The sequence below is a fragment of the Dama dama genome, chromosome X, assembly GCF_033118175.1.
Source record: "Dama dama isolate Ldn47 chromosome X, ASM3311817v1, whole genome shotgun sequence".
Classification (NCBI taxonomy): domain Eukaryota; kingdom Metazoa; phylum Chordata; class Mammalia; order Artiodactyla; family Cervidae; genus Dama; species Dama dama.
Genome location: NC_083714.1, coordinates 13,976,391 through 13,989,069, shown reverse-complemented (window position 1 = coordinate 13,989,069; position 12,679 = coordinate 13,976,391). Strand labels below are relative to the sequence as shown.

At 34.3% G+C, this 12,679-nt stretch overlaps 1 protein-coding gene across 2 annotated transcripts in view; it reads left to right on the top strand.

Annotated features, from left to right (window-relative positions):
• The window catches only part of AMMECR1 (AMMECR nuclear protein 1), a 114,948-nt gene that overhangs the window by 53,058 nt on the left and 49,211 nt on the right, over nt 1–12,679 (top strand). The window contains exon 2 of one of the 2 annotated variants that reach the window (XM_061137214.1): nt 4,562–4,672. The exons of the other annotated variant lie outside the window; for it this stretch is intronic. Coding sequence (XP_060993197.1) covers nt 4,562–4,672 — 111 coding nt within the window. The remainder of the gene's footprint in view (nt 1–4,561; nt 4,673–12,679) is intronic. 2 annotated transcript variants of the gene reach the window in all.

Sequence of the window (12,679 nt, the reverse complement as noted above, 5' to 3'; positions counted from 1 at the left end):
CTCTCCCACAAACATATTTCTAATCTATCCTGATCTACATCAATAGAATAGTCTTAGAAGAGAGGCATAGGAAGTGGCATGCAACTTGGGAGTATCCTGCTCAGATTTACATTGCTGTTCTGGACTTTTGCTGATTTCACGCAACTGCATTTCCCCTAAAAGCTACTACTGACCTGATAGTACTGTCTGTCAGTTGGCAGGGAGGATTTACCTAGATGAGGTGGTTACTTCCACTTCCTCTACAGACTTGGAAAAATGGAGAGTGTTTACTTTCCCCCAAACATTTCTCAGAACATAGTGGCACAAACTGTTCAGAAGTGGGAAAATTCCTTGAAAAGCTATGTCTGGTTACTTTCAAATAAACATTTCCATTAATATTTCATTTCATTTTGAGCCCCTTTCTGGTTTCTAGCATTTTTTTCAATGTATGTTGGTGGCCTCAAACCATATAGTGAAAGCATTTAAAACCATATAGTGAAAGTATTTTCGAAAAACATTTACTCTTTGTCTTACTATGACTATGAACTGTTTTTTTTTTTAAATTTCCCTGTCATTGAGTAAGCAGCTCCTCTCAACAGCCTCAAGTCCCTTTTTCTACTTTGATCTGTCTCTGATTATGCTGATGTTTTATATTGTTTTTGGAATTCATATGTTTTAATAACACATTTAAGAATGAAATTGCCTATTTCTTCCCTCTGTGTGTTAGGAAAAGAAAAACTTCTGTCGCTATTTTTAGATGATATGCATGAATGTTCCCATAGCCATTGCCCTGTACAAAGTAGTTACCATATACAAGATATAATCTCTTGTGCTCCATTGTGTTTATTCTGTTTCAGTCTACTTTAAAATGCTTAACTTCCCAAGTTATTTTCCCCATTAAATAAATATTGCTTTTAGATGTTTGGGATTTTTTATTTCCACTTAACATGTTCTTTATAAAAGACTTTGGATGAGCATTTGCAAATGAGAAATTTGAGTCCCAGATTTTGAAGGAGTAGTTTCATTCTGTCTACTAAAGGTCTGATTTCTTCCATCTTCAGGCTTCTGTCCTAAATACAGTGGGGTTGTCAAGTAGCAGTCCCTCCCATCTTTGACACAGATACTTCCCTGCAATACCACCCCCACCAAAGAGGATGTTGCCTGGGGCAGGTAAGGAACAGGGAGAGTACAGGTGATTCTGCATCTGCTCTACCTCTGTGAGGGCTCTTGAGAACTCAACAGTGCCTAAAATTCATAGAGTGTTAAATATGGAAGAGACCATAATTAGTTATCAGGAATGTCAGACTACTTCTTGGTCTCTGAAAGCACTGTGTGCTTTTACTTCTCCATGCCCTTGCTTATTATGGAGCACCTGTTCTCCCAGGCCATGAGAGCCTGGCAAAATGCAGCTTATCCTCTAGCACTCTACCTTCTGAGTGAATCATTCCTTCATCAGTCATAGCATAGCCTAATAAGAAACTGTGAGAGTTGGCCCATAAAGAAGGCTGAGTGCCGAAGAATTGATGCTTTTGAACTGTGGTGTTGAAGACTCTTGAGAGTCCCTTGGACTGCAGAGAGATCAACCAGTCAATCCTCAGGGAAATCAGTCCTGAATATTTATTGGAAGGACTGATGATGAAGCTCCAATACTTTGGCCACCTGATGCGAAGAGCCAACTCATTGGAAAAGACCCTGATGTTGGGAAAGATTGAAGGTAGGAGGAGAACGGGATGACAGAGAATGAGATGGTTGGATGGCATTACTGACTCAATGGACATGAGTTTGAGAAAGCTCTGGGAGATGGTGAAGGACAGGGAAGCCTGGCATGCTGCAGTCCATGGGGTCGCAAAGAGTCAGACATGACTGAACAACAACAACAACAAATAAGAAACTATATATAATTTCTCCCACTATGTGCTTGAATACCCTCCAACACATTTCATAATAGTGTTTAATGGTGTTTTTTTTTAATGTACTCTACAAATTTCAAATGTTTGCTTGACTAGACAGGATTACAGTGAAAATGGTATGCTTATCTATTTTAGTGGGATAAATAAGTGGATTGAAGGAAAGGTGCTTTTAAATGACTTTCATGTTTTTGATAGCAAATAAATTCATTCCTACTTTTAGGTTTCCCACTTAAGTCACTGAAGAAGAGAATATACAACTTAGTTCTGTGTTATTGAGAAGCCATCATGGAATTTTAAAGACATATTGTTATATATGGTACAGAATGATTCACTTTGTTTTGAATCTGCCAAGGGATCTTACATATAGATCTTTTGTATAGGTATTGTTATGGGAGAGGATTGACATCTTACAGTTCATTTAATGATTGCTGACATTGACCCTAAGTTAGAAGGTGAAAATGAAGAGGTGAAATTCATCTTTAAAGACAATATGTGTGAATTTTAGGATACTAGTATTTGTGCAAGTAATAAAATAATTGGTGAGAAAGTGATTCCATCTAATACTTATATTCCTGATCAACTAGTAATCAAGAGCAATTAGAGAAAAATTTCAGCTGGAGCATTAGAACCCTGTATTAAGTTATAAAATAGTACATATGATGTAGAAAACAAACAAAGAAAACCCCCTAGAATTTACCTTTTGCTTTTCATTTTAGTACCTTTAGTATAGGTCATCCAGCAAGTGAATAATAACATTGACAAAACTTGGCCTTATACTTAGTCATCTTTTTCAATGCCTCTGGGCATTTGGCTCTTAGAAGGAGGTAATTCTTAGTACCACTCCCTGGTTTGGATTATTTATTTGGGAGTCTCTCTGCCATTGTGGTTACTTGTTGGAACACAGCATAATTTAAATGTTTGAGGTGGGTGACTGAAGTGCTTGAATAGGATATCTTTTCCCCAAACTGCTGATGACTGATTAGAGAGTACTTGAAATAAAGAATGTGTTCTCCAGTATATTAATATAAAATTACAAATATATTAATATAAAGTATAAATATATTATACATAATTATATAAAAATATATGACATATGGTATATCCCATAAAATTTTAGTTTTTAGAAAGCTGAAGTGTATTATGTTATACCAAATTCTGTGAATACTCATATTAACAGGGACCATCCCCAACTATAGAGTGTTAATCTTTTTACTAAATGTTCTAAAATATATGAATTAATTTATTTCATAAAACCTGACAAAGTTGCTTCTATTTATAAAAGAGTTGTTTTTAAAATTAACCATTAATTGAGGCTGTGAGTGCTTTGCTGCAGAATCCAAACATCTACTGTATTAAACTTCGTTTAAAACTGTTACCACATGTTATACCTATGGTATAACATCAACTCATGTTGATGTATGGCAGAAATCAACACAACATTGTAAGGCAATTATCCTCCAGTTAAAAATAAATGAATTTTTAAAAAGTATATAAAAAATAAAGTCTGCAGACTGTGAACTCAAACAAAAAAAAGTGTATTACCCTTCTTAAAACAGCAATCCAAACAACTAAATTGTTTTCTTGTTGCCATTCTAATTGACATTTTGATATTTGATGCTTGAAAGATTTTATTTTATTTATTGGCAGTAATTTTATCTAAAAATTGAAATAAACTTTCTGGTTTCAGAGTATTACTTTGTTAATATTGCTGTTGTCCTTCACCTCTCCAAACCCTACTCATTCTTCTAGGCCAAGCTGAAGATGATCACACTCGATGAAATTTTCTCCTATCCCAGTAGCTTAATTTGTGGCATTTTGGACAGAGCTTCTAGCACTTAGTTCCTTTTGCCTTGTGTTAGTTAGCTGTGAACCAGCCCTCCTCCTATTACTGGCTCTCAGAGAGCAAAGGCTATGTCTTAGGCAACTACAATAGCACCATCTCCAATGGCATATATCTTCAATAGCACCTTTCATAGTGCTTTGCACCCCCACCCCCGTATATTCAGTAAGTATTTATTGAATCTGTTGGTTTTTACTCCCTGATTTTCTAGACTAGACTTAGGAATCAATCGGTGACTTGGGTTTTAAATGAGGAATCAGGCAGTAATGGCTCTGTAGTCAAGACTGCCGAGGTTTGAGTTCCTACTTCATGATGTATTAACTGTGGTACTGCTTCATCTGTAAAATTGGAAATGTTAGTAATAGTATCAGGCCTCTAGAGTTGTTGATGAGGATTAACATAGATAATCTGTTAAAACCACTTATTGGACTTTCTAACATATAGAGCTTCCCAGGTGGCTCAGATGGTAAAGAATCCACCTGCAGTGCAGGAGATGTGGGTTCAATACCTGGATCAGGAATATTCCCTGAAGGAGGAAATGGCAACCCACTCCAGTATTCTTGCCTGGGAAATCACGTGGGCAAAGGAGCCTGGTGGGCTACAGTCCATGGAGTCTCAAAAGAGCCAGACACTTAGTGACTAAACCACCACCAACATATAGACTACATTTAATACAGTGTAGCTATAATTGTTTCTAAATGCAGCTAAGCCCCTGAGGGCCTGTCATCTAGTCTTTGTATTTCAGGCACCTAACTTGGGTATAGTAAATATTCAAGAAATATTTCTTTGAATTGAATTGATTGATTTACCCTATTTTTATCTTCCATTACAGCCCACTGTTTGTAACATGGAAGATTGGTCGAGACAAAAGATTGCGTGGATGCATAGGTACTTTTTCTGCCATGAATTTGCATTCAGGACTCAGGGAGTACACACTTACCAGGTGAAGACCAATTTTTGTTACCTCTGCTTCTACATTAAAAAAAAAAAAAAACCTTATGAAACTTAAACTTGATTCTTAACTCCTCTTCCTTTCCTGAATTATCAACATTCTTGAATCCTTTCATGTCAGACTTTGTTCTCCTCGACCATTTGCCATATCTCTGGTAAAATGTTATTGATAGATATTATCATAATATAGAACACTGTGATTACATGTATTCTGCCATAAATGTCTTTAAGTGTCTTTTTTTCTTTCAGTGATCAGCTTATTTTGTATAACTTGAAAATCAGTGACCAAATATCCATGGATTACTTACATGTATTATTTCCATAATAACAGTCATTGTGTCTTCTTTGTTAGGCTTTTAAAAAATTGTTGATGTCTATTCCGCCTCACCCATTCTGTTACACTTTTATGTACTTCTGGAATTGAAGGGAGAACCTAAGAAGAAAGTGATGCAACAGCCTGACAGCATAATAATTCACATTCTTACTTTACCCAGAATTAACTGTAGCTTACTTATTTTGTTTCATCCAACACAAGGACAAAGTAATGACTGCCTCATTACAGTTGTTAAAACTTTGTTCTTAATTTCTGAACTCAACAAAAAAGCTATCTAGCATGCCATCAGGTTTTTTTAGTTCAAGTTTAGATTTCTAGCAAATTGTGTTCTAAAATTATTTCAAAAGAAGAAATTCCTTAAATAATAAGCTATTAGTAAAGGAATTTCCTGTTTTTGTTCATATTTCAGGGTGATTATCTGATGCAGTTTCTATAGTTGTAAAATGCACGGTATCTGTCCAACAGGAAATTGGTCCCTGCTGACTCTTGGTACTTGGGGCAAGCTGCTCAATCTCCAGTAGATAAAGCAGTGTTTACAGTAGTTGATATACTTTATAGGAATGTTAGGGAGATGTCAGGGGAATGAAATATCAATAATAATCAGTCACTGTGTTCCTTCAGGATTAATGTTGTAGAAGCTTCATTATTTTACTATAGAATTGCATCAATGCAGCTCATAATCACCAGTTATTAAAATGCTGGTAACTGAGTTTAGTATTCTTATATTTGAAGATGTAGCTCATAGCTACAGGGTTGTCTTAGCTTACACCAAAGCCCAGAAAGAAAGGGAAAGGATTGGAGGGTCACACTGATTCTTAGATTTTTACAAGTATTAGAAATGGAGTGTTTGGACTTGATTAACTAATAAATAAATAACAGGCAGAAAAGGGGTTAAAACACACATTCTGTAAATAACTACAAGATAGTACAAATATAAATCTAGCCATGTTATAGATTTTCTTCCTGACATGAAATATCATGGACTCATTTTGGGACTTTAGCAAATTCTGCCAGTGACTATCTTTTTGGGACAGGTGCATAAAATTACCTTTTAAATAACTAATGAAAGGCAATTTATTATACATTTCCCAAAATAAGTTGTTATGAGGAATACTGGTTCCTTGGTATTGCTTGAAAAAAGAATTCTATGGCCAAATAAATTTTGGGGACACTAGTTAAACAACTTTAAACAGCTCTGCTCACTGCAGGATTTCTCAGAACCCTTTTATCCTCCCACCCTCTTATGTTATGCCGTTAGTGCTCCAAGGAACACATTTTCAGAAACAGAAGTATGTTATAAAATTTCCATTTTTCTTTAAAGTTGGGGTGTCCAAGTAGATAGTATACAAAACCTTTGTACTTTCAAATGAAACCGTGGCAGAAATCCCAGCATGAAACATTATATACTTTAGAAATCCTTAGTAGCAGTAACTGTAGTAGCAGTTTGTTTTTACTTTAAAAAAAATATGAAATTCTCTTGTGTACGTTGATAAAAATGGATGAAAATATCCAATTTTTCTGAACTTGTGTATCTGTCTCCTAGGGCAATTACCAGAAGAATTACAGTATATTTTTTCTGACAATAATATGATTCTGAATGAATCATTCAAATAGTTGAACTTAGAATTTTGTATTTGTACATATACAAATGCAGTCTATTACTCTTCCTGTTTACTTTTCAACTTTTTCCCCGTGTTTCTGTACAACTTGCTGAAGTCATATACAGCACATTAGAGAGAGATGTGTGTTTGTGTATGTATATACACACATACGTACCTGGTCTTCTCATTTTTGTTGGACTTAATTTCTTTTTTTGCTTAATATGATAATAAGAATGAAGTTATTTGGAAGAGAGGAACAAAGAAAACAAGTCTCAAAATACACAGTTGTTCTTTTTTCTGGATTCATATTAGAGTCAAAACTGTGGTGTCATTTTTAAAAGTGGCATAGGGCACTTATCATTTCTACATGCTGTTGTTATTAGTGGTATTTATAGCTCCTGTTTTTTAAGAACTTACTACATGTCAGATACTGCAGAGGAGCTTTATATGCATGGTGCTCACAACAACTCTTAGGTATTAATATCCACATTTTAAAAACAGGGAAACTGAGATTTAGAGAATTTAAATAATGTACCCAATCACACATCTAGTAAGTGGTAAAAACAGGATTCAAACCCAGGCTATCTGACTGCAAAGTGCAAGCCCTTAACTACTACATTTAAGATAAGATAAAATAAAATTTTCTGAGAATGTATGTTTTGCAGCTTCCTGGTGAAAATAATGAACTTGAAAGCAGGTTCCTATAAATTGTTTAATCATGGGTCAGTAATTCTTCAAAAATTCTAGTTAGCAGTTAAGACTGAAGTTTAGAACATTAATTTAAATTTCAGAAAATCCATAGATGGGGTTATAAAAAGTATATAACTCATGGTTGCATAGACTAGTCAGAAAATTGACTTGGATTAATATTGTATAAAAGAATAATGCTTTTTACAAAAATATACTATCATATGAAATGAAATCATGTTCTTTGCCTGTATGTAAATTGTGGGTTAGACTCCAAGAAGAATACAATTCTTTTGAACATAACAGTTGGTAATTCTTCGAGTCTGGTCTTTCAGTCTTAAAACCTATATATAAATCATAAAACTTAAAAATGGAATCAAATGAATTTACTAGGTTTGGAATAAAAGAGAAAGGAGAGAACAAAACCAGAAATAGTGAAATTAAAGACTCATCAGGTATAGGTGTCCTTTTAAAAAAAATAGGATATCTGGTAACTCACTGTTTTCATCTGTGACTAGATATTATTCAGTTTTCTTCATGTTACTCAGCTGTACTTTATTTTATTGTAAAATATGCATAGCATAAAATTTACTACTTGATTTTAAATGTGTAGTTCTATGGCCTTAAGTACATTCACATTGATGATGCAACCATCCACCATTCATCTCCAGAACTTTTTTATCTTCCCTAACTGAAACTCTGTACCCACCAAAGTCTAACTACCCATTTCCCCCTTCCCATGCCCCTGACAACCATCATTCTAATGCTTTCTGTCTCTATGACTCTGACTCTTCTAGGTACCTCACATAAGTGGAAGCATACCATATTTGTCTTTTTATGACTGGCTTATTTCATTTGGCATAATGTTTTCATGGTTCACCCATGTTGTAGCATGTGTTAGAATTTACTTCCTTTTTAAGGCTAAATAGCATTCCATTATATGTATCTTCTACATTTTTTTCATTCATCCATGCATGAAAACTTGGATGGCTTCCACTTTTTGACTATTGCACATAATGCTACCATGAACATGGGCATGCAAAAACCTGTATGAGTGCCCTTTCTTCCTTTAAAAAGCTAACCATTATATAGAAGATAGTGATCTAGTTTGTTTGTGGTCCCTTAATCTCTAAAACCTAAGTGTAAGAAAAATGACCAGGTACTTTGTAAATGAATGCCTAATCTGCATTAAGTTTTTATGTATAAATATACTGCTTTAAAATTAAAATACTTGTCATAGCCCAGTTTTATGTTCTTCTAATTAAAATTTTGATTTATTGTAGACTGAAATAAGACCTTATGCATAGGCCGAGCATTTCTCCCAGTTGTAAAAATACATAGTTCCTATGTAGCAGGAAAACTTTGTGAGAATTACATCATGGAACTATTAAGTAGACTATTATTTCCTTGACCTGGGTAAAAGCAGGAAAGATTATAGCAAGTAAGAAGCAGGACGGAGAGCTCAGAATTACTGATAGAAGTTTATCCATGGTGAAATTAAGATTCACAAATTAGTATATATATTAGTGGTCAAAACGTCAAGGTAGAAATATTCTTTATCCCTATTGAAAAAGAATAATTTCTAGCATTTATCAAGCTAGTTGCATTAGTGGCTTTTACATGTTAGAAAGCAAAGACAAATTTATTTCCCCTTTTTCAGTACTTAGATTATATAGTTTTATAAAAGGAGAATTACAGTTAGTATAGATGAACATAAACATCTCAGTTGAAGAAAATTCCTTAAGATCTTGGTTAATAAATTGTTCAGCGAAGTGTAGGTCTATTTCTTTATGTAAATTCAAGTTGATAGTAATTTTTCTAGAATATATAAGTGATTAATAGATGTGGTCTTACTTCATAAAACAGGAATATGGCCTATTGTCATGCTGAAAAGGCTATCTTTCTTCTCCTTTACTTGGTTGTACTTAGATGGCTTGGCAATGAAATAATTATGCAGGTGCAGGCAGTGTCTGGAACTTGATTCAGAACTATACTACTTTATTGCACTGCTTAATTCTGAGAAAATAGCAAGGGAGGTTTGTTCTTTCTAGGGAATAGGGTGACCATATGAAAGCTGATGTGTTTTGCTTTGTGTGACAGAATGTGTGTGTGTGGGTGGGGCGGGGATGAGAGCGAGAGGATGATTTTTTGTTTACATGTTGCAAATGTTCACTTACTATTAGGCTTTTTGAGATACTGCAAATAGCTAACAACCTACTTGATTACTTTCAAAGGTCCTGGCTAGATTGGGTACTTTTGGGTAAGTAGATTCATTGTAAGCCAAATTTGCTTTTATATTTTGGTGTTGTAATCTGGCATTTTTCTAAAGCAGTATGAGTTTAAAAGCATTGTAAGCAGCATAATTATATTTTCCCCCTCATTCTTATTCTTGATTATTGTAGGTAACTAGACTTGGGTCATCGTGAACAATTAGTTTAAACAAGCTCCCCAACTCCTTATGGTAGCATCACCGGGATTGATTTTTCTTATGAAAAAAAAAAAAAAAAGCTGTAAATGGGTCACTTCTGACTATACCCTATTGTCAGTGAAGCTCATTCTGGAGATGTTAAGGCCAGACTGTTTTTGGCAAGTGCCTGTGGCAAGGCTCTTGGCTAAAATATGGTTTTTTGAGACAGAAATTAGATTTATCAAAAACACTATGCAAAATTAATTATCTTAATTTATGATCTACATTTTGTTACCTTTTACAAATGGTAGCATGGCTTGAGTACTAAAATTTATGCCTCATTTGTTAGTTTCAGTGTATAAATTACCAAGTGAGAAATTGTCAGATTTTATAAGCATTTAATTTGAGGTGTAGTTTGGAACCTCGGTTGCTATATGCCCTTTACTCAAAATTATCCAAAGAATAGCACAGCTAAATATGTCAAAATCTGGAATCTTCACTTTAGCCACTAGTTTAATGCACGCCTTCATTATTCCATGGTTGTGCTAATGTGCAGAGATGTGGCCAAAAACTGGGCAAGAGAATGTCGCAGGAGAAACCAAACAGCAAGAACCATTCTCAATATAGGTGATGACTCCTGAGTTATAGAGACTTGTCTGAGGTCATATAGCACCTACTGCCACAGAAATTAAGTGTATTGAGTATATCAGATTCTAATTCCTTATCACATCTTCCAGATCTTCAGAGTCTCCAGTTGGAATCTCTGCTTCCTTGAGACACAGGCACAATGCCTTTGGGTCAAAAATCAGTAAGAAGGTGAAGGTATGAGAGAAGCTGAAAATTGGTGAAGGTGTGGGAGAAACTGAAAATGGTGTTTTGCTCTGTCAGAGCTCTTGGTTTTTCATAAGGAGAGGGTAAACTAGAAGAAATTGAACCTATTCTTGGATCTATCTCTAAACTTTACCCCTTTGCTCTTAAAAGGCTGCTTTTTTCCCCTTTATTTATGTTTAAACAGTTGATCCTGTAAATTTAGTCTAAATTTTGCCTTAGGAGTTGATAGTATAGTAGGAGAGATAAGTTATATAAATAATTACAATCCTAGGTACAAAGTGATTTTTGCCAAAGCGTCAGAGGAGATCTTACTGGATAAACGGACATTCTACATCTGTAATAAAAGAAGAAATGTATTTAAAGCAACTTATGAGATTATTTAGTCCACTCCCAGTTCACTCTGAGTAAAAGCAAAACACTATACCACTTTTTGGTTTCTTTTTTCCTATGTGGACAAAAGTCCAAATTATAGGGATGTGTGTAAATTGTTATTATCAAAGTGACCATATACAAGGTATTGGGTATTCTGAGAGATTTTACTAACAAATATTTTAAAGGGAAAGGGAATGAACTTACTATGGAAGAAAATAAAACCTCAGAAACAGAGTACACACACACACACACACACTTACTTCACACACACACACACACACACACACTTACTTCACCAAAGAGTGTCTAGAACCAGTTGGAATATAGCACTGATGCTTGGCAAATGAAGAAAACTAAAAGTTAATAGTTTAGATTTCACTTTCCTTTTGTCCCATTAAAGTAAATTCATGTTTTGTTCCAGTCCAGCACACACACACACACACACACACACACACACACACACACATACACACACACTCTTCACCAAAGAGTGTCTAGAACCAGTTGGAATATAGCACTGATGCTTGGCAAGTGAAGAAAACTAAAAGTTAATAGTTTAGATTTCACTTTCCTTTTGTCCCATTAAAGTAAATTCATGTTTTGTTCCAGTCCAGTAAACTGATATCTACCTCCTTTCCTGAGACTCACTGCTTGAAATATTCTTCATTTTGGGGGGGGGGGGGGTGAAAGACTGAAGTGGTAAAGATAAATTAGAACACAAATATTGTATGAAATTTGTGTCATATTAGATGTGGTCTAAAATCATACCATAGGCATTTAACAATATATTTACTTCTGTCTGAACATTTTAAAAAATAAATATTGGGTCTACTTATAAATGTCTGAAGTATTTGAGTCATTAGGGCATGAATAAATAAGAGAATGGATTTGTATCTTAGTGTTCTGGAAGAAGAAGATGCTAACACCAATGTATGCTCAAGGTGATTATTCACGTCTAGAATATCATGCAAATAATATACACTTACCTCTCTAAGGGACAATGTTACTAGTTATTTGAGTACTCTAAAGTAATTGAATGTTGAAGTTTGGGGGCAGCAATTTCATATTAAATTTTCAGCTATTATTTTATGAGTGTGAGCAAATACTTGTTAAAAGACTTCCTTAATAGGCAAAAGAAACAACCCTCTTCAGTGATCTTTGCCCTTCCCCCTAACTTTCAACTACCTCAGATGTGGATATCTGAAGTAGTAGCCTTTGGAAAACATTTTCCTTTTCATTATTTATAACAATTTGGTGTTCCTTAACACCTAAACACTTAATTGTTAGCCCTCTATCTTACATTATAAATATATTTGTTTTAGAAACAATTTCCAGGTGTTTTTTTTTTACATTCTCCCTTACTTTTTAAATAAAAAGCAGGCATTCAATATGTCTTATGATAGGTACATTTTCTGAGCTGCTTCTTGTTAATGAAATTAATTAAAACACCCATAGTATATAACAAATAGACATCAACAAATGATAACAAAAAAATTCTACTGGAATAAGAATTTCATAGGTGCTAAGGATTTTTAAAGGTGAGAACTAGTATTTAATAACTTCTATTGAGAATGTACATCTAATCATTGTTAATATCAAATATAGCTTTTCAGTATGTTTAAAATTTAAAAGTGAAGAAAATTCATTAGATTCATAAAGTATAGATTTTCTACAGTTGGTCTCATGTTCAGAAAATTTTTAAATTAGTTTCACAATTTTACTTCAGCCCATGAAGCTATCTTGTAAATAAATATATGAAAACCATAG